This window comes from Thunnus maccoyii, chromosome 9 (genome assembly GCF_910596095.1).
Source record: "Thunnus maccoyii chromosome 9, fThuMac1.1, whole genome shotgun sequence".
Taxonomy (NCBI): domain Eukaryota; kingdom Metazoa; phylum Chordata; class Actinopteri; order Scombriformes; family Scombridae; genus Thunnus; species Thunnus maccoyii.
This window is the reverse complement of record NC_056541.1, coordinates 19,731,339-19,757,077: the sequence shown is the minus strand read 5'-3', so window position 1 is coordinate 19,757,077 and position 25,739 is coordinate 19,731,339. Positions and strand designations below refer to the sequence as shown.

At 40.9% G+C, this 25,739-nt stretch overlaps 2 protein-coding genes across 2 annotated transcripts; one reads left to right on the top strand and one right to left on the bottom strand.

Annotated features, from left to right (window-relative positions):
- Positions 1-34: 34 nt before the first annotated feature.
- Positions 35-6,106, bottom strand: foxn4 (forkhead box N4). Its single transcript, XM_042420526.1, has 9 exons — positions 6,027-6,106; positions 3,493-3,659; positions 2,441-2,553; positions 2,237-2,347; positions 2,018-2,145; positions 1,806-1,902; positions 1,505-1,712; positions 1,006-1,398; positions 35-916 (listed from the first exon to the last, which is right to left on the bottom strand). The coding sequence occupies exons 1-9, from the start codon at positions 6,104-6,106 to the stop codon at positions 666-668; spliced, it is 1,548 nt and encodes a 515-aa protein (XP_042276460.1). The 3' UTR covers positions 35-665.
- Positions 6,107-14,116: 8,010 nt separating this feature from the next.
- Positions 14,117-25,723, top strand: myo1ha (myosin IHa). The gene is made up of 32 exons (XM_042421276.1): positions 14,117-14,351; positions 17,038-17,172; positions 17,256-17,371; positions 17,488-17,686; positions 17,788-17,868; positions 18,283-18,462; positions 18,557-18,655; positions 18,743-18,856; positions 18,938-19,009; positions 19,090-19,209; positions 19,303-19,370; positions 19,563-19,668; positions 19,768-19,848; positions 19,934-20,025; positions 20,432-20,526; positions 20,652-20,698; positions 22,158-22,238; positions 22,468-22,573; positions 22,674-22,791; positions 22,893-23,006; positions 23,090-23,166; positions 23,240-23,308; positions 23,407-23,491; positions 23,588-23,750; positions 23,825-23,908; positions 23,986-24,079; positions 24,151-24,206; positions 24,288-24,423; positions 24,511-24,581; positions 24,921-25,018; positions 25,097-25,196; positions 25,315-25,723. Exons 1-32 carry the CDS (start codon positions 14,346-14,348, stop codon positions 25,339-25,341), a joined length of 3,090 nt encoding a protein of 1,029 aa, XP_042277210.1. The 5' UTR covers positions 14,117-14,345; the 3' UTR covers positions 25,342-25,723.
- The last annotated feature ends 16 nt before the right edge of the window (positions 25,724-25,739 follow it).

The window sequence follows — 25,739 nt, the reverse complement described above, 5'->3', positions numbered from 1 at the left end:
TTATGGTCAAGTTAATGAACATAATATGCATCTGACTTTCAGGCATGTTAATCACAGTGTGTAGAAGAATAATGCGTAAAATCTGGATTACCGAGTGTTGGCACACGTTGGCATTTTGGAACGAGGTGGGTAAATACAGTCAAAAGAAAGCTTTTCTGTGGCAATAGCAATTTGAAACATTCAAATATATACAGCAAAAGATTGATAGAGTCATCACCTTCTCCAGCTGCCTTTTTATAAATATAAATAAAACATCACAGCAATAATGTCTAGCACGATACAACAGACAAGAGACAGGGAGCTACAGTATGGTAGGGCTTTAAAACGCAGAGTGAACAGTAGAAAAACTGGCGGATGCTAACTTACTTCTCCACAAAGAGTGTATGTACTTACACAGGCTTTGAGTCTTTGCTTGGCAAAGCTAGATATTTTAAGTCTTACATACTTTTCTCCTACAGCAGCCTCTTTATCAATCACCAGTTTTATTTCTTAAAGAGCTGTTTTCTTGTGGACTGTATGTGGGGAGATTGTTTTCAAACATTCTTCAGATAGTTCCCAGCTTATTTGCTCAAAAGAAACCTTCAGACTTCTTCAGCCGGCGCCCACAGATATCCACAGACAGTCACATAAATCACACTGACTCTTTTTGAGACAGTTCAGCTGCTTTAAAGCAGGGCGATGGGCTTGCTGGTGGCTGGTGTGCCCATGTACTGGGAAGAGAGGTGATCCTGGGAGGTGTAAGAGGTGTAGAGGCCCGTCACTTGCACATCTGACAGCGGCAGGTTTGCTCCGCTGGAGGCAGGAGGCAGGTTGGCCGTTCCCAAGTCACAGTCTGATAGTCGGAGGGGCGAGTTACTGAAGGTACCCAAAGCATCCAGGTTAAAGCTGTCGTCCTTCATTTCTTCCCACAGATTACCTGAGAAGACAGGTAGAGGGGTTAGTGTGCTGCTTCAACGACACAGCTGTTATCTACTGTAGCAAACAAAAAACACTCCAAAAACTCACCTTGAAGGGCAAAGTCCATGATGCTGGGATCCAGCGCGTCCACCTCTGTGTGAGTATCACCATGCACACTGTAGAAATCGTCTGGCGGCTTGCTGGCCTGCTGGGTGAGGGGACTGTGGGAAAGGTCAGGGACTGTGTGGAGGGGGGGTGTCTGGGCTGGAGCAGGGGACATAGGGGCCAGGCGGGCCTGAGCCTGGAGCTGGGCCTGAAGCTGGTGGTGCTGGTGCATGGGTAAACACGGCAGGGAGAGGGTGACTATAGGCTGGGGCTGCATCTGGGCTGGGACCGGCAGCGGGAGGCCAGTTGGACAGCTGGGCAGCCGTGTCATGCCCGGCTCTATAGTCTTTCGTCTGCAGTTCTCGGGGCGGTCTGTGATCAGTTTGTCCAGCTCATCTGCAGGGAAGACGACAGATTATCAGAATAAGTAAGAACCTTTCTGCTTTTCTTGCCTCTTGGCTCAGCGTTGGACCTTTAATGTTTAGGAAAATGCATTTCTCACCAGGATTAGCCATGCTGCGGCGGATGGCTGGGAGATCCTTGCGTTTCCACTTCTGCATCTCTTCCTCCATCTTGTCTATTTTGGCAGGGTTCAGCGCCCATAGACAGCCTTTACGGGAAGAGCTGCTCGTCTTGTTCTCCACTTTCTCAAAGCATTTGTTTAAGGACAGATTGTGTCTGACTGAGTTCTTCCATCCATCCGGTGCAGTCTGCAGGGAAAGAGTTAATGTATACTGTCACATCCTTTAACTACACACATCTCTTTTTGCCCTTTTCAGTTTAATATTAATAGAGGATCATACCTTGAAATAAGGAAAGTGTTCCTTCATAAAGCTATAGATCTCACTGACTGGGAGGCTGCCAGTTTTGCTGTTCTTCAGAGCCATGGCAATCAAACAGCTGAGAAATAATCACCAGGAAAAAAAATCATTAATTGAAAGAAATTGAAAGCAGACTATAAAGTAATGCAGGTGAATATTTTTATTTGATTTCAGATAGTTAAGTGAAGTCTGACCTGTAGGAGTAGATTGGCTTGGGAAAAGACTTGGGCTGCAGCTCCTGGTCTTGTGGAGCCAGGCGAGGTTGCGTAAACAGACTTTGGTTGTTGAAAGAGACATTGCTATAAAGCCCACCAGTTGAACACTAAGAGATAAAGGAGAAGATAGTGATGAGGAACTTTATCATTTATAGTATCCCTGTTGATCAGACTCTTTATGAAGTTAGTGTATGTTACCTGTTGTCCAGTTTGGGTTAGAGAGTACACCTGCTGGGGTGTGGGCTGGTAGACTGAGGTAGGGCACTGGTATCCAGGTGAGGGCAGCCCATTCATGGAGAATGGAGACATCTGTGAAACAAAGGGACATTTCACATTAAATTACACAATAATCACCATACAACACAAAACTTTTTTTTTCTTTGCACCACTGCTAAAACTCACACTTCCGCTGTGGGTGTTGATGATGCTGATTCCCAGGGGGCTGTGCTGCATGTTGCTCTGGAGGTGGAGCATGGAGCCCTGACCTGCGGTCATCGTCATGTTGTTCAGCTGAGCTGTAAGGAGGAGCAGCCAGACTGTTGTTGAATTTAAAGGAAAGTTTGCCCAATAACAGAAACAAACACATTTGATTGAGGGCTTTCTATCCTTTTAAATATTTGTGGTGTGGTTTCTGAGGTTTAAAGATATTTCTCTATTTCACTACAGCAGCCTCTCTAAAAACAAGTTGATGGCTACTTCATGACAATCCACAGACTTCAGAGTGAACAGTTCTTCTTTTTCATAGTGACAGATTTGAAGGTGGTTCTGGATTAGAGCTGCAACGATTAGTCGATTAATTGATTAGTCAATCAACAGAAAATTAATCAGCAACTTTTGCAATTTTGATAATCAAATAATCATTTTTGTGATTTTTTTTAAAGAAATTATTTCTGGTTTCTTTATGACAGTAAACTGAATATCTTTGGGTTGTGGGCTGTTGGTCGGGATAAAACAAGATATTTTAGGTTGTATCTTGGGCTTTAAGAAACATTTCCTACCATTTCTGACATTTTATAGACCAAACAACTAATCGGTGAATCGTCAAAAATAATTGACAGATAAATCGATAACAAAAAAATAATTGTTAGTTGCAGCCCTGTTCTCCTATTAAACTGTTCAATTTAAGGTCTGAGAGTTGGTTTTGTGAGTAACTTTTCATTATGTTTCAAAAGGGAAGATGTTCAATTTTTTTAATTTGTTTTTGCACTTCGACCACCAAAAGTTTTTGAATGCTTTGCACTGGGCTGAGTTAAAGCTGATTGCTCAAACCTCAGAAAATCTCATCAAAAGTGAGTCGGATGAGATCAAATTTTATTGATCTCAGAAAGGAACTTTTAACAAATTTCAGACTGTGTTCTATCTACAGAGGCTATGAATCCAGCACTCCTGATTCATCCAATCGGAGAGATGACGAGGTTTTTGAATGTTGCACTGTCCCCTGCCTGTCACCTCACCTGTCTGTTGCTCCAACAAGCTGCCCTGGGAGGGCCCGTTACTGTGGCCTCGACTATCAACCATCTGCTGTAGTCGGGGCACATCCACAGAGGTGAGCCATGACAGAGACTGCAGGTCCCCAGGGAGGTCCTCCTCCCTCAGCTGGGAGGGGTCCGTGGTCAGAAGCCTTCAAGAGAGGAGGAGGAGGAGGAGGAAGGGGAGGGGTGGTTGGGGGGGGGGGGGGTTAAACACGGCTGTTGGCTCAGACACACATAGACCAGAAGTGGAATTTAAATCTAAACACTTGAAAGAACATGTTTGTCCTTCAAAGTCAAAACCACTGTAATGAGTCTGAATCTGGGGAAACAGATGAAAGCTGCTCAGCAAAGCCGTGTATTAGCTGTGCCATCCAGGATTTACCATAAGAAGATTAACTACAAGTGTTATTTAGCAGTGACAGTTTTAATCAACAATGAGGGAGTTAAACAAGCTTTCCATTCAGAGGAAATCATCTGTTGAGATTGGAATACAAGGAACGGCACACTGATCTTTGTTTCTCTTAGTTTATTCTTCTTTGCTGATTTATGAAAATATGGAAAACATATATTTTCAAAATTGCAAATATGTTTTCAGTAATAGATGTTTTTAATCCATAATTTTATTCGTATAATCCATGCTATTATTTTGCTGTAAACTGGATTAAAAGAAGGATTTTTGTTTAACCAGTGAACTGCCAGCGCCAATCAGCTTTCAGCCATTACGTTTTTTATGCAGCGAGCCTCGAAGAGAAAGAAAGAAAAGAGAGGAATCCTCTTGAATCCTCTTCAGTCTCCCCTGCACACACACTTACTGTGCAGGGGTTTAGTAATTGGGGTCGCTATGACAACACATACTATTCAGTTACTTTGTGGGTCTGTGGACAGTGTAGAAGTACGCCCCTCCACCGCCACCCCCACCCCCCTCATACACACCAAATCTCCTATTAAAAAATCAACCCTGTGTCAGGTGACCACAGTCTGGCCCTAACCATTGGCTGAATCATAAGTAAACAACGCATGAGATCGTTTGAAACATGGGACAGCAGCACATGTTGCCTGCAACAGTTGGCCTTGTCTATTGAAAAATGATCACCTATTGTGTCCCAAACGACAAATCTGCCCAGTGGCACGTGGCTCTATTGTCTTCTCCAGACCCTTCCTTGATTGTCTCTGTCGTTTCTTTTCTTTACCCGGCCCTTGCATTAATCTGTTGGAATGACAGCCCTCACATAAGAGGGACAAATAGGATGCCATCTGCTTCCCTGTCCCTTTCCAGCCTCTATCCTCACTGCCGCCCCCAACCCCCCCACCCACCCTCCCTACACGGGGAAATCAACGGAGCCTAAGGCCAGGGGGGTTGGGGGTTAGGGGGTGCAAATGTAGTTTGAGGTCAGGGCTCTGTGTCTGCCATCTGAATAAATGACATCATTGCAGCCAGGAATCAGCACGATCAGCCTCGAACACCTTGCATGCGCCAGCAAATGATTCTGTGTGATCGTCCTTTTTGAGGACAGAGGCAGACAGGTGTTGTTGTGAAGTTCAGTATCACAATATCCCAGCTGGAGCTTTGAAGTTTGTGAACTTTGTTATTGCTGTCTAGCAGCTGCGAGTTTTATTTCACTTTTCACGAAATGAATGAATAATTTTCAAGCATCTATGAGTGACTGAATGTTGAATGAAAGCACTACAAAGGTACAAATGCAGAGAGTCTTTTTCTTTTTGTGTGGCATAAAAAGCATAAAATTATAGTCAGTAGTTGCTATAGCTGCTCTTTTACACTTTTTCTTCACATGTCTTCTCAAGGTTGCAATTATTCATCATAAATGCCCAGTACATACTGATAAAAACATAAGAATAGATGACACATGGGGGGTATTCCCACCTCCCCTCCTCTTGTACTACCAGCAGCATAGAAATTGCTCACTGATGCAAAACATGTTGAGCTGGTGTCGCCATGTATCATCCGAGCCTTCCCAGAGGTTCAACAACACTAAATATTGCACCTCCTCCTTCCCTCCCTGCCTCCCTCCCTCTCTCTCCCTTCCCTTCCCTCCCTCCTTTTCTAATTGGGAGCCACTTGTGCATACTGGTGACCCAGAGCGCCCCGTCTCCCCCTGAGCCAGCAGGCCAAGAGGCTCAGGCTCTCCGTGTGCCGACAGCGGGAGTGTAAACAGAGCTGATGGTTTCTGACAGATCCATTCAGTCTGAAAATCATTTATTCTTCAGTTCAGATTTTTTTTCCTCTCTCCTTTTTCACGCAACCCCCCCTCATGCACAAAAAGAGCTGTCCATCTACCTTTAGATGAAACATAGTGGAGTTGAACAATTTGTTCCATGACTCTTTGCAAAACACCTTAAGGGGTTTTATTAATAAAAATATGCATTTCATCTATTAAGGCGTCTCAGAGAGTGTTTTTTTTTTGACAATATGCAACAAAAGAAATTATAAATTGTTTAGTCAAAGATGAGTCTGTAACAGTCGGTTCTAATAAAGCTGAACATGGTTTAAATCCTACCTGTAGTCTTGTGGAGACGGATGATGCCCAGCATTTTCAATTATTCCTGACATCCTGGATGTAATTCCACCTTCTATCATTTCCTGGGATGTGTGGTGCCTCTGCACGGACATCAATAAAATGAACACACTTTAGATTATCTTCAAACAGAAATAAAGCAATGTTGAAGCTTATTACAACATGGATGATATTACTTTGACCAAATTGTTTCTGAGTTAGTAAAAAGCAAATATATCAACCCAATTTTGAGGAAGATTAACCAGATGCAAAATAAATTGATAACAGGCTCGTACATGCCTTTGTTGTTGTCTGAAACCTTTTCAAGTGTTTAAATGATTTTCTACTCTTCACCCTCATTAATTGAATTACATGAAAAATACATATAATAAAAATAGCCTGTATTTATAGACAGACATTCAGTTCAAATGTTTACATAACAGTTAGGTCACATTAAGTTAGCCTGTAGAAGTAAATGGTTCATCATGTCTGCCAACAAAGAAATTAAGAATAAAGCTTTTAATCATTAAAATGTCACTTAGCTCATAAAAACTAACAATCACACAAAGACTGTGACGCTGAAAGAGAGAAATCAGTAAAAAAAATATTCACCTGTTTTGTAAGATATTGAAGGATGTGTGAGCCGGTCGCGAGCCCCTGTACTGTATTTCACTGTGTTGCACTTGATTCTCCAAAACCGTTTTTAAATTTCCCTCTCTGGAGCTGTCCAGCGCTCTGTCATGCGCAGTGGAGACCTCAGCAGAGCTCCAAGTCGCCCGGGGCGCAGGAGGAGGAGGAGGAGGATCCCATGAGTTTGACAGCTGCTGTTAATGCAGTGCCTGTTAACAGTCCCGAGGACATCCACACTTCCCAATGCAAGGAGCAACACAGAAGTAGCAGAGATTTGATTTTTTTTTCTCTCTCTCTCAGTTTGTTGGCTGCTTTGTGTCACAGCAGTGCGCTCCTCCAGTGGATCCAACAGCAGCCAAACGCGAAGCTTGTTGGATTAAAAATCAGACCATACTCCATCCAGACATTTCAGTCATCTTATGGGGTTATTAGTAAAGAAATAAGTTGTTATATCTACACGTTTTTATCTTTTATCTTCCTCTCTGTTAGTCCTATTGCGCTGGTAGCTCCAGGGACACAGGTGCGCCTTGTGCGTCTTAATATATCACTAAATACATAAGTACAGGCCTATAGGCCTATAATCTGTCCAAGTAATTTGACTAGTATGGCAAAAGAAAAAGTTAAGTATATTAAAATAGTTAAACTAGGTCATGCAAAACAGAAGCAGCAGACAAAAACACCTAAATTAAACAAAAAATGAAGAAGAATCATGAAATATCCATTTTGCTCCAGTGTGCTCCTGTCAGGTTATTCCAAGTAAGCTCCTTCGTTCAGGTCTAAGACGATGTGAGTCGCTACTTGTGGTGGCATCTGTGTATGTGAGTGTGAACTTTTTTTTTTTTCTTTTAGGGAAGTGCTTGTAGATAATTTGCTTCCCGCCGCTGTGGCCGCGTCCTGCTCCTCTCAGCAGTGGGAAAAAGAGCCGGGGAGGCGCGTATAGGGAGGGCAGGGGGGCTGCAGCAGGAGGCGGCAAAGGCTCACAGTGGAGAACAGGTTCACTCCAGCACAAAAAAAAGAGTGGCAAGAAGACAGAAGACAGTACACTAACCAGTTCAGAAAATAAGAAATGACTGTGACACCTCCTCACTTCAGCTGAGTAAAGAAAAAATCTCACCTCCAACAGCTGGTTTTCTTTATGAGATCCTCTCAATTGTGCAATGACTACTTGGGTGAAATCTTTTTTTTTTGTCTCTACAGAGAGTCTAACTGGGTTTTTCTAATATCTACAGCTCTAAGAGGATTGATGCACCCTTACATTTGTAGGGAAAAAAAGAGGAGTAATGTGGTAAAGCAGCTCTAAGCATTCATATTTGTTTGCTGATTTACTTTTTCCCGAATTTCTCAGAATAATAAATGAATATGACTATTTGATTGTTGCATTCAGTGACCCCCAGGGGTCCTTATGGGAGCTCCAGGGGGTCAAAGCAAAAGTTAGATTTCACTATTATTTAATTGACGAGAAATTTTAAAGGGATGGACCCCCAAGTGACAGCCATGTCTCACTTTAAATTGTTATACAATTTGATAGAAGATCAGAGATGATAAAAAATCTGCCTTTATAGAGGAAAATGTTTGTGTTCCAGTGGTGAAGTTGCTGTATTTTAGGAATTAATATAATCTTAAAGGTGAAACCTGTTAAAGATTAAAATTGCGGCCGGATATTAAAGGGGCATTCCTTCAAGTCTGTAGGGAGGCAGCACTGACAGCACTATCAGTCCCATGGGACCCTACAGATGGTAAATCGGCCTGTCACAATAGGCACAATCAATGATTACATGCATGAACGTAACGGACAAAAACAAGGCCGTCCTCAGAGAGCACATCCTCCAGGTCCTAAAGCCTGCAGGGTTACGATCTGGAAACAGGAGAGTGACACCCTGGACCAGTGTATGTGAAATACTGTCAAATACTGTTGGTCAGGTGTTGTTGATGTTTGGCTGACAGAAAAAATAATCTGCAACTATTGTGATTCATGATTAATTCTTTCTAAATGTATTTTTCAAGCAGAAATGCCCAACATTCCCTTTTCCCCCATCTGTATAGTAAACTCTCTTTATACGGCTCTGAGTAAACTGAATATCTTTATGTTTGGGAGTGATGTCATGTTGGCCTTTAGGAAATTGTGACGCCAGTTTCCTCTCTCTTACACCAAACAATTAGTCGATTAATCAAAAAAATAATCTGCAGTTTAATCTATAATAAAAATAATAGTTGCAGATTTACTGACAATGCAATGTAGCACCAGTGCAGTAAATACCAAATCTGAATTGGTGATTTTTGATGCTATAGTTTTTACTTTTGGGTTTTAGTCAGTGTGTCTGTGTTGTGTCTTTTTGTGATCACTATTTACCTTTCTAAGTTGTCCCGGTTTAGTCTTCACTCTACACCACGTTCTACAGTGTTCTTCAACTGATGCACCAGCAGTTCAGGCAGCAACTGTCTGGCTTAAGTTGTCTTGAATATTCAAATGGTGGTTGTCAAACTTCTTTTAAGTGACACCTGCTGCCATCGATGTTAAACTTGATAGGACTCAGTTTGCTGCATGAATTGCTGGCGCATCAGTCCTACAATGTCACATCTGGCCATGAATAAATATCTTGACAATATAACCATCATGCAGACATTTACTGTAGGCATGCACATCTGCTGGGACAAAATAAGAGAAACATCTCTCAATAAAACAGAAGAATAAAGACTTCTTTGCAGATGTACATGTCTTTTTTAAGCCTTAAATGGGAAAAATCTACTTGTATCACCTGTCCCTCTATGCCAGTAGTTTTATTGTGTTTTCCTGTTGCTAAATTACATAATTTGTTGGGCAATGAAAAAGCTTCTGCGAAGTGGTTTCTGTTCTGTGGTTTTACTGTAGTGTGCAACCGGGCATAGCCTCAGTAACTGTCAGGAACATGTTGATATTATCAAGATATTTCTCCACGGCCAGCGAGTGAAATTGTAGGACTCTCAGGTTAATGGCAGTGACCTGTGGGCCAGCTCTGAGAGCTTGACCTGGCTGCGTGTGATGCACTCAGGGAGACTCTGAGTGCCACTGATGCATCAGAGCACGAGGACTCCCTGCAGTCCAGGAACACAGAGTGACGGCTCTCCTCTCTCATGCCTGTTGTGGAGTAATGGGGAAAAAATGGGATCACCGCCCAGGGTTGGCCTGTGTTTGTAGCCTGTGTTTTTGTCTTGCACCAATTGTTTACTCAAAACACACCAGCCCCTCTGAGAACGAGGTCAGCTCACCCCTCTAATCTCCTCTGCAGGCAGAGAGACACAGTGTCCCCCAGAACAGCATGTCACCCAGAGTGACCCTCATGGTCACACAGAGGAAGCTGCTGTCGGCCATGCTTAGCCAAGACGCAGCATCGGGGTCCTGCCAAAGACTTTGTTTCCCCAAAGATGCTTCAACCTGGACGGAGCAGAGTGTCCAGACTGTCAGGCCTCAGGTTGCTCTGTCAAAGGTCAGTCAGTGACGACTTACAAAAGGTTTCTGTGATGTAACTTCTGTTTCCTTGATAGAAGAAAGACGTGACACCACAATGATAAAATGGCAACTCTAGTATTAAGTTGTTCATGTAATGTTACATCATTTACTCATTTATGTGTTTGCTTCACATCTATTCAGTAAAAGGGGAAATTAAATGTTTACTACACAAGATTATAGTTGTCTTAAACCTTTTAAGCTCAAACACTGTTGTGATATAATAAACTTGATATGTTGCATAATGACTTCCAGAATTCAATAATCAGAACAGGAAATTGTATTAAAGGGTCACTTTATCCAGATCACACATGAATAAATGAAATTACAATCAGACAACTTGACAGACAAGCATACAGACAGTTTTGGGTTTTTTTGGTGAGATATTCAGATCTCCATCGCTCAGATTCTTGCCACTAAATTCAGATTACATAATGCCATTTATGTACATATAATGCTATGCATAATGCTTAGAAGTGTATTCACAATTAGCCATCTGTTTGTATCAGTATGGACAATGGGGAGGTTGAGCTGCAGTGGATGTTTTATGCACTGACTGAGTATTGGTTAATAATGGTCAAGCACACATCCCATCACACCATTTTCCCTCCTGCAGGGCAGATGATTTCTCTGGACAGACTGCTGGACTTCACAATCCTATTGTCCTGCAGGATCACAGAAAACCCCATCTTCAAGTTTTAGAGAGGTCAATGGTGTTGACCTCTGAGCGACCTGTGTCAACACCAAAGCCTCTGCTCTGAGGCGAGGTCAGTCCTTTTTGGTGCCCTAGAGGGTAAAGATGGAGCAAAAGTCTTCTTCGTTTTCACAGCCGATTGAATGTAAAAGAGCCTCATTTCCAAAAGAGCTCTCATTTACTTTTTATGTGGCGCAGCAGGCACATGGTGTCCTCTAAGGATGGCACTCAGACACCGCTAAGTCAAGTTGTCTGAATAACTGTGCATTTAGTTTCAGCAATGACCTTTCAGAGGTTATCCAAGCTGACAAATATTTCATTCCTGGTGTTTAAGTGGGTATTGTATAAAGATAATTGTCTAATCAAGTGTAAAGCAAATTAGAATGAGATATTTAAAGGCACAGGTCCAAAAAAATGCCTGACAGAAGAAAAAAACAATTAAAAGGGAGGTTTAATAATGTTATATATCCTTCTTGTTTCTCAAGCAAGACAGAAATTATGTCTAAGTAAAAAATGTCCAATGTGAAGTATGAACTAACCTCACTGACCCAGCACTTAAGGACTGAAATGATGACAGGCCCAGCCTTCGTTACGCTGCTCTGAAAAATTAGAATAATGGACTATGAAAGAAGGAGAGATCAAAAGAAAGGGACAGGGGAAGAAAGAGGGTCTTTGGGAAAAGAAGAATTAGATAGGAAGAGAGGGAGAAATAAAGGGAGGGAAACAGTGAAATGGAGACAAAATGAGAAGGAGAGAGGCGAGAGCGAGGGGGCAGTAGTGGTGTGATGTGAGTGTTATCATCAGCTCTCATTCTCAGCATGGAATCTATAATGGGAAAATCAACCTCTCTGACTCCTGTGTAATTGGATTTGCCGGGTCTCGTGCTGAATCAGAGCCCAGTGGGTAGCACAAAGCTTGTTAAGATTGGACAAGCATGGGCCGGGGGAGAGGTGGGGCGACGGCGGAGGTAACCTTGACAACTTTTCTGGAGTGGAGAGTGAATAATTAAAATATGTTCAACACTCAACTGGTCACCAATTATAGCAACCGACTGAGAACTTTCCAATAATTAATCAATCCATAAATTGGGTGAAACCTGATCTTTTCACACATTTAAGTCACCAGAGCAGAGAAAACTGACACCTGTGTTAAGGTGGAGGGTGTGTGTTTTTTGATGGTGGTTACCAGGTAACAGAAGTAAACACATTGTTACTTCCACCCAGTCTCTTCTCACAAGGTGCAGCTGCTTTAAGGAATGTTCATTTTTATACACAAAAGAAAACTCACTATTGATTTTTTAGCACATAGTCTCAAGACATAAAAATAATCATATATATATTTTTAATTTAAACTTTATTTAATCAAGTACTCTCATTGAGATTGAGATCTGTTTGTCAAGAGACCTGAGAACAAGAAACAACCAGTATACAGTAACAACACAGCTAAGGCAACACAATTACAATGAACAAATAATGAATAAAAACAGTCATAAGAATCATAAAAAACATATCAGATAATTAAGTTTTTAAATCTCCAAAGAGAACAAAAGGATCTAGTTTGTGGGCAGTTTGTAGTTTATTCCATTTAGTACCTCAAACGAGTTCTGTGTCTAGGGTTAGGGTTAGTCACAAGATATAAATATTAGAAGAGATGTGAGGCTTAAACAGTAGAGCTTTATAGATGAATATCATGAGTTGATTATTTCTCCTTGTCTGTAAGGAAGTCCGTCCAAACGTGTAATACAGAGAGAAATGATGAGTATGAAATGTATGTTGACTGCACAATAGTTTTACAGTTTAAAAAAGATCAGTATTGCTGGATATTGAGGATATGAACAGCCTTAATACTAAATCAAGGCCCAACAATTACTCCACTATAAGTTTGCAAATGCTTAAGCATCTAGTTGTAAGTAATAATTTATGTGTTTAAACATAAGAGTTTGTCCTTTTATTTTTAACCATGTTATCATCATAGCTCTATAGGGAGGGTAGTATTGTTTGATCAGTTGGTTACTTTGGTCCATGCCATGAGATTTTCTAGAGACTTTCATGTTCCCCAGAGGATGAATCCCATAACTGAAACTTTCAAATTAAAATTTATTGTCCCTGAGGGACAATAAAATAAAGACTTAAGCACACAGAAGAAAGTATATAAACATGCATAAAACATTTAAAAAAAATATTTGAAACATGCGTATTTCAAGTGACAACATAAAATCTGGAATGTGTCATCACATTCAGGGGATACTCATCAAAAGCTGAGTCGTTATGAATATTTAAACCGTTTGATGGGCTAAACACATACTGACTTTCATGATTGTCTGACTTTTTTCATCTAGTCATCGTCTGATAATAAAATTTGTTTTATTTGATAAATTTACTTTGGTTCATGACTAGATATGTAAAAAACTAATTACATTCACATTCACTGTCTCAGCTGTCCTTTGTGTTTAGTGCCAATTAGCAAATGTTAGCATGCTAACATGCTAAACTAAGATGCTGAACATGGTAAACATTATACATCATAACATCACCATGTTAGCAGTGTGACTGTTAATACCACATATACATTACCAGTTGAAACACACAGTCCACACTTTTGACTGGTACTGTATATATTCACACAATTATATTACATTTTATAATAATATTTTAATGAGAAATTTTCCCTGAGTACGATACAATTAAAGTTGAAGGCCAATTATAGACTCTGGCATTTAAATGCTGTTGTAGGAACTTGAATTGAATGTGCTGTTGTCTGATAATTGTTCTCACTCAAGCAAAAAATGAGGTAATTGCATTTGGGCATCAACCCAGTCGCATTTTACACAAGGACTGAACATTGGCAGCTCAGACTGCCTTTCTAAACAACGCTGCTCCCTTGAACAACTCTGTTATGCTGAGCAATAAAGCAGTTAGTGAATACGCTGTAATGTATCCATCTAATCAAAGATCAGTAACCAGACCTAGACTCTGCCAGCAGGGATAAGGAGACTTTTTTTTGCTGTTAGTAGAGATGTAATGGAGCTTAAAGTGGAGGAGAAGAAGAGAGCGAAAGGGGGACAGTTGGTTTGGTGTGGTTTGGATCTTGTTTCTGTATTGTTATGTTACACTCAGCAGAGCAGTAGATACCCAGGTAAGAACTGAATAAGATCTCTCTGTCCCTTCACCTCCCACGACATGAATGATTAAGCACCTGGCCCACAGTGTCCCGAGTCTGGGTCAGGATGGTGTGGAGGAGCATATATGTGCCCAGGCCTCCATGCAGCATCACCAACACCTGCATTACAGGATTAATGAGCTGCTAGACAAACCTCAGGAGAGGACAGTAAATGTGTTTTTTATTAGTATTACACAGGCTGGACTTTTGCCAACTAACTGTCAAGCCTCCAGTGCTTACAGGTTCACTGATTGTCTGCGTGCAAGCAGACACAGGAGGACACGTTACTCCTGTCTAACTTCTCTGGAGACAAGGAAACTTTTGCCAGTTTGAACAGACGGATACAACTTCAAAAATGCAGGTTTGAGGGTTTTTTTTTTATTGTCATGTGATTCTCTTTGTGAACAGCCTTGTAGTTTTATTGCATTTCAAAGTGCAGTTTGGGTATTATAGATGCTGTCAAAGGGTTTTAAAGCTTGACAGTTCAGTGTGAATGTTCTCTTATGTTTCCCAGTGTTCCCATTTTAAGACTAAGATGATATGAGTCCCATTGTTGTCTACAGGCTAAGATTACATACTGTCTTAGCCTTAAGCTGCTTCTTGGAAATGGCTTTGGTCAGTAGAAGCTACACAGAACCATTTGTTTGTTGCAAGATATGAAGACCTTTGGGGTCAAGTGGAGATATTACCAAAAACCAGATAATCAGGCAGAATCCCCCTAAAGAGGGAGATAAACTTTTCTGTTACTTGGTTGGTAAATTGCTCTGTCTCCCCCTCCCTCCCTCCCACCCTCCTTCTCTCCCCTAAAGGCTACTTCTGCTTCTTGCACAGATGAGGTCACTCAGTCTCAGGCAACACTGACACTCTAGACCAAGATGAGGGACCATCTCTTAATTAAAATACAATTGGTTGTGACTCTGAGGTAGCGAGGCAATTCACCTGATCTGACAATGGCTCAAGTGGATTCATTACATAATCATTCTTTCCGCTGTGCATCAGATCAAGCTGTCGGCTGTTTAATTATAATTAGAATTACAATCTTGTTTGTATATAAAGCTACAAATAACAGGCATGAGGGGGAGTTCTTTCTATACTCAGACTTTCTTGTCCTCGCCCCTTTTAATGTTAAGCTTTTCTAACATAGTGTGATTGGAAAAAAATACCTGCAGGACACTAAAGCAAACAACATTCAGAGCACAACAACCCTTTAGATTTTGTTCTTGCTCTGGATGAAAACCTAAAACATTAGCATCATTATGACCACTGAATTCACGAATCCTCCTCTTGACAGGAGCTTATCTGTCCGTGTTATTACTTGTAACACTGTATGGCAGATCCCTAAGTCACGCTGTCCCAGCATATTGTCTGCTTGCGCTGCCCTGAGAGAAGTTTGTTCCCATGAAGAAAGGGGGGTGTCACAGATACCCCACACCAGCACCACTACCATCACTTTGCCAGATTGATTCTGACATCCCAAAAAGGGTTCCTTCATTGATATTGTTCACCTGTCTCATTGGCTTAAAGTGGGTGGGGGTGGTGGGGGGGCGGCTATGGGAAGGGGGTCGGGTGAGGGTTATTGGTGGGGACACGGGGTGAGTGGTATTGTTGAGGAGAAGGGTGAGAGCATTCGGGGGTGCGGGGCTGACAGGTGGAAAAAAACACTCTCATCTGACTAGCCTCCTCTATCCGTCCATGGGGCCCCGTGTGAGCAAAGTAATGAAGTCCAAATTACAGCACAGGATTGCTTAGAACAAGCCTCTATTGTTCGTCCTCGGGGCACACTAAATGAGTGTCACAGCAAGCAGCGGGGCACAGACCGTTACTGCACTATTTAGTCTGTCCCGTTGTCTCAAGACGGCCCCGTTTCAGAGGTTCTCAGATCAGACAAATACTGCTCCCCTCCTCACCCCCCTCTTTCGCCTTCACCCTTCCTCTGTACAGCCAACCCCCTCCCCAACTCCTCACCCCAAAATAGGCCAAATCTCCTCTATTGTGTTTCGACTGCCTAGTGTGAAATTCACTGTGACGTTAAATGTTTTCTAATGAATAATTACTGAATGGATATGCAGGGGGAATATGTGTAATGGATTGTAGACTGCATTTTAAAGACGTCTTTTTTGTCTCTGCTCCGTGGTATTTACAGGACAAAAACACTTGGCCTTTCTCAGAAGAAATGAGGGCCATAGGCGGAGGATAGAGGCAGGGGAGGAGGAGGGACGGAGGGCTTTGTGTCAATTAGATCCAATGGATTATCTTTTTTTAATGTTTTTACAGAGAGAATTGAGAATCAAAGGACTTCTGCTTCCAAAGGAGAGGGGAGAAAAAATACAAAACCAACAAAAGCTGTGAAAACCTTTGGTCTAAGTGTTGGTGCTGAGAATGCAAAACAGATCGGTGGAATTTTTCCCACTATGCTTCTTAAATGTGCCGCTGTTTTGGGCTCCCCCAAGTCCATTTGCACAGTGTGTTGTGTTTGGTTGGTGCGTCAGCTCTAGTGAACTATGGGCTGCCAGCCAAGGTCCCTGTGTGCTGTGTAGCGATCATTAGCTTCTGTCTGTTCGTCTGCACAATCACAGAGCTTTGCTTCAAAGCCACATAGGACCTCTAGACCTCTTATTTCAATAGAACTAACGGGGACCATGTTTGTGCTTTTTCTGGTGCTTTTTTCAGTTCCTTCCTCCCCCACGGAGCCATTTATTCAAACAGTCATTCATCCAGCTGCATGAGTTAAAATACATGGTTGAGAATTTTGAATATCATTGTTATACATGCAACGTATGTTACACTTGTTACTGTTATTTTGGCAGATGTTGCTTCCTCAAAAGTTGAACTTGAAGTTGAATAAAAAATTTTTTTACTCTAAAAACTTCTGTTTTTGACTGCAAAGTACTATTTATTAGGTAATATGTTTGAGAAATATAGATATATCTAGATTATTGTGTAGAACTCCTGGGATTTGGTATAACTTAAACTTTTAAGAGTTTTCCCATTGCTCTTAATACTTTTATATATTTCCTTTATAATGGTTGATGAAACTTGTTGCACAGGGTCAGCTGGACATGGAGGGTGCCCTGACTGCCAGGGACCGGGTTGGCATTCAGGACTTTGTCCTCCTGGATGAAACCACAGAGCCGGCCTTCCTCAGCAACCTCAAGAAACGCTTCAGCAAGGATCTCATCTATGTAAGTCCAGGACTTTGAACCCTGCAACTGATGTATGTACACACTTTACAATGAATCTAATATGTTTTAACTCACTGTTTTAGACCTACATTGGCACTTCGATAGTGTCAGTCAACCCCTACAAAGATCTGGATATCTACAATAAGAAACAGATGGATCTATACATGGGTGTCAACTTTTTTGAGCTTCCACCACACATGTGAGTAAATAGCCTATGTCTGCAAGCACACACTGACAAGCTCCTGAAAGTAACTTGAAGTAACTGTTAGTCCAGTGTTTTTAGGTTCACCTGTGAAATGTTGTGCACCTCTACAGCTACGCCTTGGCAGACAACGCCTACCACACCATGCTGACAGAGTTAAACAATCACTTCATCCTCATCTCTGGTGAGAGCGGTGCGGGGAAGACGGAGGCCTCCAAGAAGATTCTGCAGTATTATGCTGTCAGCTGTCCGAGCACCACTCTACTTAACACTGTCAGGGACAAAATGCTCATGTCCAACCCTGTCCTAGAGGTATGATGGTTACTTAATGTTATATCATTGTAATGACATAACAAAATTCAGGTCATGCTGACATTAATTACTCTGCATGATATGCTTGTGTTTCCCTGCAGGCTTTTGGGAACGCTAAAACACTGAAAAATGACAACTCGAGTCGGTTTGGGAAGTATATGGACATTCAGTTTGACAGTGAGGTAAGGATTAGGAGCCATATTCACAGATGTGCTATTAAAATTCTATCTTCAAATCTAGTTTTTACATTAGCATATTAAAGTGAATATACAAACAGGACATACTCTAAATAAAATGACAAGATAATGTTTTAATTATATGACACACAAAGTAAAACTATTGATATGTTCAAAAAACCTATATAATTGTAAAAAAAAAAAAAAGTTTAAAAGGGCTAAATCAATTTGAATCCCTTAGAGTTAAAAAAAGGACAAATTGACAAACTTCACTTCAAAGAAAAAAATATCAACTTTCCTCTCTTACATCTACAAAATAACTTTCAAGAGGAAGATTTTTAAAATATGGCCATTGGACCATAGGCTATGTTCTTTCTGGAGGTTGTAGAGCTGCTGTCTTTAGGATCATGATGCTCATAGGGGGATGCTGTTGGAGGACATATCCTGAACTACCTGCTGGAGAAGTCGAGGGTTGTGCATCAGAATCACGGGGAGAGAAACTTCCACATCTTCTACCAGCTGGTGGAGGGAGGGGATGAGGACCTGCTGCACCAGCTGGGCCTGGAAAGAGACTGCCAGCATTACAACTATCTAACGCAAGTCTGTGCAACTCGGTGACTGTGTTAGGAATTACATTTTATATGTAGACAGTACTACACTTACAATCTGTCACTGTGTTGACTCTCTTTGACAGGGAGAGTGTGCCATTGTGCCTTCTATTAATGACAAAAATGACTGGAAGACTGTCAAAAACGCACTGCAAGTCATCAACATCAATGAGATTAACACTAATGTAAGTTGGACGATGTTGCTGATACTCTGATTTAAAGCAGTCACTCTTGCCTGCTACTTTTGCTTGACAGACATTCATTCTGTGCAGCACTTGTTCGGGATCATTGCAAGCGTTCTCCACTTAGGAAATGTCCAGTTTGACCCTGACAGTAAAGGCCATGCCACCTTGAACAACAACGCAGAGTTGCGCTGGGTCTCAAATGTAAGAAAATAACCTAAAGATATTCAGGATTATTACAGGAAGACAAAGAAGAAACTTAATTAATGCTATTTTTCCCTGCAGCTACTTGGAGTTGATGCTCACAGTCTTCAAGAGGGACTAACATACAGAAAGATAGAAGCCAAAAAAGATCAGGTGCGAGCATGTTTAAATGGTCTCAAGTTGTTTTTCTATTCAAACATGCCATGTAACTATTAATTTGTCTCATTGTAAAGGTCTTCAGTCCGTTCACAATCGATCATGCCATCTATGCCAGAGATGCACTGGCCAAAGCCATGTATGGGCACACCTTCACCTGGCTGGTCAGCAGGATCAACGAGTCCATGGAGAACAAGGTGAGGAGAAGACTGTGTGATGAATTGACAAATCTCAGGCAGTAAGAATGACTATGTATGGAGTTTACACTCTCGTTTGTTTTTTTCTGCCAGGACCATTCAAGGAAGACTGTGATAGGGCTTTTGGACATATATGGCTTTGAGGTTTTTTATGTAAACAGGTAGGTAGTCTAATCTTTGCCATTTCTTACAGTTCGGCACATTATGGTTGATACCCTGTTGAAGGCTGTTTTAGAGACTTTTTAGCCAATAATAAGCTGAAGTTTTCTTTGATACTCTTTGGGAAAACTGCTTGATTGTTGTTACTGAGCTTAGGCTGTTGTTGTTGATGTGATCACTCTCTCCCCGCTTAGTTTTGAGCAGTTCTGTATAAACTACTGCAATGAGAAACTGCAGCAGCTTTTTATCCAGCTGACACTTAAGGCCGAGCAGGAAGAATATGAAGCAGAGGATATTGAGGTAATCCTGTCAACCTGAAACAAAAACTATATTATGTTTACACTGATTGGCGTTGAATTGAGTCCCATTCACAATCTGTTCCATCACGTTTTTCCCCAGTGGGAGCCTGTGCAGTTCTTCAACAACAAGATAATCTGCGACCTCGTTGAGGAGAAACACAGAGGGATCATATCAATACTGGTGTGTACTTGTTGAAATATGCATTAAAGTCAGGTCAGAAGTTTATGAAATGAACAACACTGATGTGCTAATGATGATCTTGCAGGATGAGGAGTGTCTCAGGCCGGGAGACGCCACAGATCTAACCTTCCTGGAGAGACTGGAAGACAAGATGGGAAATCACCCTCACTTTGTCACGTGAGTTAAAACCTGACCTTGCGCACACACTTATAGAATATGTCACAAGTAGGGAGGTTAAAACTTTCTCTAAAAAGATGTTTAGTAGGTTTAGAAGTGAAGAAACTGACAATATGACAATGGGACACTTTTACATCTGGGTTTTCCAATCATGTTCAAGTTTACATCATCAGTGTTTTGGAGCAGCACATTTGGTAATTAACCAGTTCTTTTAATTAATTACAAACTGCATCTCTGTGATACGTTGCAATTCAAAGCTTGGACTCTAACTCCATTCATCGACGCTCTGCTGAGTGGAGGCTTTCGAGTGAGCCGACAGTGAGCCGATAGAGACGGAGGATTAGGATTCGTCCATAAAGCCTCTCACTCTTCATCCCTCTGTCTCTCTCCACCTCTTTGACTGCAGGCACAAACTGGCTGACAAAATGACACGTAAGACTCTGGAGAGGGGAGATTTTCGTCTGCTGCATTATGCTGGGGAGGTCACCTACTGTGTTGTGGGTAAAAGAAACTACAATCTCAGGCTCTGTTACTTGGCCCTTAAACATCTAAACATGGTTGTTTTCAACTGACAAACAGCCTCCTAATGTTTCTTTGTTTTTTGTTTTCTTTCTCTGACATTCTAGGTTTTCTGGACAAAAATAACGACCTGTTATATAGAAACATAAAAGATGTAAGTCTGCAAATGTACACTTTATAAAGTTATTACCTCAATTATTAACAATGTAGACTTCCTGTAAATCAGTGGTTCTCAAACTTGGTTTCCAAAAATGTTCTTGACAGCCTGATGGCATCATCTTCTTCCTTTATTTTCCTTTTCTTTATTTTTCACATTTTAACTTGTCATAGCAGAAACAGCACAGGTGACGCTAATAACACTGATGATAAAACAAACAAACAAACAAACAAACAAACAAACAAAAAAACACCCATTTTCCTTTACTTCAGTAAAAGTACCAATACAGCAACGTAAAAATACTCCACTACAAGTAAAAGTCCTGCATGAAATCCTACTTAAGTAAAATTACATAAGTATTAGCAGCTTGATGTAGTTAGTATGTAATACTATACTATACAATAGTAAGTATTGCAGTAAAAGTAGTGGTTTGGTCCCTCTGACTGATATATTACTATATATGACATCATTAGATTATTAATACTGAAGTATCAGTGTGTAAGCAGCATGTTACTGTTGTAGCTGCTGGAGGTGGAGCTAGTTTTAACGTCTTTATATACAGTTAGTTAGTTTAGTCCAGTGGTTCCCAACCTAGGAATCGGGCCCCTCCAAAGGGTCACCAGATAAATTTGAGGGGTCGTGAGATGATTAATGGGAGAGGAAAGAAGTAAAAACAAAGTTCTGATACACAAATCTGTTTTCAGTTTTTGGACTTTTTCTCTGATCTTAGATTTTTGGTGAAATATTGGATCATTCGAACATTTATTGAAATGAAACAATGTGAGAAGTTTAGAGGTAAAAATCACTATTTGGTGGAGCTGTTAACTCATAGACATCTGAAATGTGACCCCGACTACACACTGCTTTTTGTAAGAAGTCAAAAGCCAAAAAGGTTGGAAACCACTGGTTTCATCTTTAACAATGCTGTATTTTAAAAGCTTGTTATATTATCCATTGTGTCAAATATTCATCTGAAAAGTAACTAAAGCTGTCAAATAAATGTAGTGGAATAGAAAGTACAATATTTCCCCCTGAAATGTAGTGGAGTGGAAGTATAAAGTAGCATAAAATGGAAATACTCAAGTAAAGTACAAGTACCCCCTAATTGTATTTAAGTACAGTACTTAAATACTGTACTTAAACGTAAAACGTACTTAGTTACTCTCCACCACTGCTAACAGTTTCAGGGAGCCAATGTAATGTCTCTCTTCTATTTTTGGGATAACAGCCTCATAGCAGAGGTCTGAGTCAGTTGCAAACTGTTAATTGATATTTTATTGATTGTAGCAATTCACATTGTTATTAGTTAAACCAGTTACCCCAGTGGCTCTGCGACTTCCCAAGTAGCCTCAACCCCCAGTTTGGGAACCACTGTTGAAAATAATACAAGAAGTGAATGCAGGATACTTGAAATTTAGGTTTAAGCAACATCTTGTGTTATCCCACCTTCTCACAGCTGATGTGTCAGTCTAAAAACGCCATAGTCAGAGAATGCTTCTCCTGCGTGGATCCAGACAGCAGGCGACGACCAGAAACAGTGAGTGCTCATATTTAATTTCTTCATATTCTTCAACTGTATCACCAACAAAATCTGATTACATGTTATCAGTAGTACTGTGTAATGGCTCAGAGTTACAAATCATATGTAAGATCATCCTTCTCTTTGGCCACTGAGATAAAGTCAAGTAAGTTTTTCCCCATCATTAAACCATATGTATCTGACAGATGAACTGTTGGGGATTATGACCCTCTTGTTTTGTCTGTAGGTGGCGACCCAGTTTAAGAGCAGCCTGCTGAAGCTGACAGAGATCCTTGTGGCTAAAGAGGCCTGGTACATACGCTGTCTTAAATCCAATGAGTCCAAGCAGCCAGGTACTTTAATAAATAGAAGGGCTTTTTGTTAACAGGGTGAAGATATTTGAACCTGACTAAATGCTCTTTCGTTGTCTCTCTCATTCACACACACACACAGGGCAATTTGATGAAGCACTGATCAGGCACCAGGTGAAGTATCTGGGCCTGATGGAGCACCTCAGAGTCAGACGTGCTGGTTTTGCTTACAGACGCAAATATGAGGTCTTTTTAAAGAGGTGTGAAGGGCCACAGAGCTCGAACTTTATGCTTGACTCTTTAATTTAAAAATCTCAGTTGAGGGGCTCCTTTTTAAAACATGCTTTGCTGCATCTTACAGATATAAACCTCTGTGTCCAGCCACCTGGCCACACTGGAGAGGAGAGCCTGCTGATGGAGTTGAAGTGCTGGTTCAACATCTGGGCTACTTTCCAGATGAGTATAAAATGGGACGGTGAGGACAGGTCTTCCTTCATTCAACTGAGCAAATACGCTATAAGCTGGGAGCACATTTTTACTTTATTTTTTGTTCTACAGAACCAAAATATTCATCCGTCATCCGAGGACACTTTACGCCACAGAGGATGCTTATGAGAAATGTAAACATGAACTGGGTGAGTGCAAATCTAATAGTTTTTAGTCATAAATAGTTGCACAGTGATTTAACAGCATGTGTTAAAATTTCAGCAACAAGACTTCAGGCCAAATACAAAGGATACAAGGCAAAGGGAGAATTCAGAAAACAGAAAGAAGCTGGTAAATGTTATATTTCATTGTATAATGTAAATCAGTGCTGTTGTTTTGGGAGAAAAAGGAAAATGACACAACTTGTATGATTTTTTTGACACCCTCAGCCACTAAGATTGAAACCTGCTGGAGAGGAGTGCAGGCTAGGAAGGAGAGAGATAGGAGAGCCTGGGCGGTGAAAGTCATCAAGAAGTAAGACAGAAGATGAAACTCATACTCATCATTACACAGCTCCTCTCAGCGCCACTTTTAACTTTAACTAATATAATATTTTACAACTTATTTCAGATTTATCAAAGGCTACATGACCAGAGGGCAAGCGAAAAGCGCAGATAACTCAGAGTATCTGGCCTTTGTGAGACAGAATTTCCTGAACAGGCTTAAACTCAATCTGCCAAAAACAGTTTTGGACAAAACCACCTGGCTAACTCCACCACATGTGCTGATAGAGGTACAAACATCCATTGATTTCATTGCACAAAAGTTAAAATAAACATATAATTTCATGTTTTTGTTCTTCCCCAGACATCAGAAATACTGCGTAAGCTTTACTACCGTCTTATGGTGCGGAAGTATGTGAGAGGAATCACACCCCAAAAGAAAGCACAGGTGACACGTAGGTCAAAGTTTATCATCATATTTTCTTTTTTACTTTTCTTAACTTCACGTGTTTTTGCTCCTTCCAGCTTCAATTGAAGTTTATTACCAGCTCCATCTTCAAGGGGAAAAAGGACAGCTATCCACAAAGTGTCGCTCAACCTTTTGTGGACACCAGAATCAGTGAGCATCAGATACATTTACACACGCTTTTCTTTTGAACAATCCATTTTTACATTGATTAATGTCTTTAGGTGAACAAGACATAAACATGAGGGTCCTGCAGATGATTCGCAACGAGCAGATCAAGGTAATAAAGTGTCATTATAGACCTTGAGGAAATTAGCATCACATGAAACAACTCACTGTGCTGTATTCTGTGTTTCTGCAGTACAGCGTCCCGGTGATTAAATATGACAGGAATGGTTTCAAACCGAGGCCGCGACAGCTCGTTCTCACCCAGACGGCTGCCTACCTGATAGAGGAAGCAAAGATCAAACAGAGAGTGTTGTACACCTCTCTCAAGGGTCAGCACAGTATGATATTAGACACGTCACCTGCCATCACAGATGTTCCCAAATTGAGCTAAAAGTCTGTAATTTGACTCATTTCAGGTATTTCGGTCAGTAACTTGACAGATGGCACCATTGTGTTCCACATAACATGTGAGGACCCTAAACAGAAGGTACCTGGATAAACAGTATAATATGACAAATATGACAGTGGGAAAGTTTTTAAATGGAAATGATTAGTTGTGTTGGAACAAATCAAACCTTTAATGAAAGTTTATGATGTTCAGGTTCTATGAATAAGAGATCAATGTTCAGAAGAATTAATGTAAAGAAAATATTGAGTGAATTGTCAAATTAAACCATAAAGATTATTTACACAGAACTCTTTTCAGCCACAAGTTTCTTTGTATAATAATAAAAGGAAAAGGCACAAGTTCCTACAAATGTGAAATGGCATTTTTAAAAATATACGGTCTATATGTCTGGTTGTATATATTCTGTGGTTGTTTCAGGGGGATCTGGTGATGCAGTGTGACCACCTGTTTGAGTTTTTGACCAAACTCAGCGTCATTGTGAACAAACAGAATGCGATCAAAGTGGTTCAGGGCAGGTGAGTCTGTGACTAAGAACTGTAGACTTAAAATGTGTGCTCTGATCTAAAACGCTGCATGTTTGCATCAATTCTTAGCATCAAGATTGAAATCCAGGCAGGGAAAGAGAGTGCCGTGGACTTCAGCATTGGTCAGGAGCCAATGGTATACAAGGCCAAGAACGGACACCTCATGGTGGTGAGTTGAGTGCTGTTATGATGAAGAATGTGCTTAATGACGCTATTTGATACTATAATTTAAAATGTGTCAGCAGACAACACAATACAAGGTGAATCAGGCTGTTTTGTCGCTGCAGGTCGCCACTCGGGCTCGGACACGGTAAAGTGTAGGGCTGAGAAGACACTTAAGAAGCACCTGCATATTTCATCAAGGGACCCCTAAGTGGAGGATCAGCATGGCCACAGGATACACAGCTGACCAGAAACAGAAGCTCTTTAGCAGCCCTGGATGAGCTTGTTTTGTTGTACAGTAACTTTTTTCATCTATACATACTAGTCAATGATCAAATACACTTTTCCATCACAGAATATTAAAAAACAAATGAGAAGTTTAAGTTTTTAACATCATTATGTGTATCTACTGTGTCCAGTACTACAGTAAATAGCAATAGCTGACATTGGACTATTTAAAAACACCTAATGTTGCTTAAACTGCTTCAAAGAATGTGTAAATCTGATTTCTAAAGAAAGAAGCCATATGTATCATACTTTTGTAAAGTTC

What these genes read in the sequence shown, in the direction of transcription:
- foxn4 (XM_042420526.1), bottom strand. Translation starts at nt 6,106, where the DNA reads ATGATAGAAGGTGGAATTACATCCAGGATGTCAGGAATAATTGAAAAT. An exon ending in TCAACACCCACAGCGGAAGT is followed by an intron (nt 2,348 to 2,440) that starts GTGAGTTTTAGC and finishes TTTGTTTCACAG; the next exon opens with ATGTCTCCATTCTCCATGAA. An exon ending in CATGGACTTTGCCCTTCAAG is followed by an intron (nt 917 to 1,005) that starts GTGAGTTTTTGG and finishes CTGTCTTCTCAG; the next exon opens with GTAATCTGTGGGAAGAAATG.
- myo1ha (XM_042421276.1), top strand. An exon ending in CACCACATGTGCTGATAGAG is followed by an intron (nt 23,751 to 23,824) that starts GTACAAACATCC and finishes GTTCTTCCCCAG; the next exon opens with ACATCAGAAATACTGCGTAA. An exon ending in ATCAAAGTGGTTCAGGGCAG is followed by an intron (nt 25,019 to 25,096) that starts GTGAGTCTGTGA and finishes ATCAATTCTTAG; the next exon opens with CATCAAGATTGAAATCCAGG.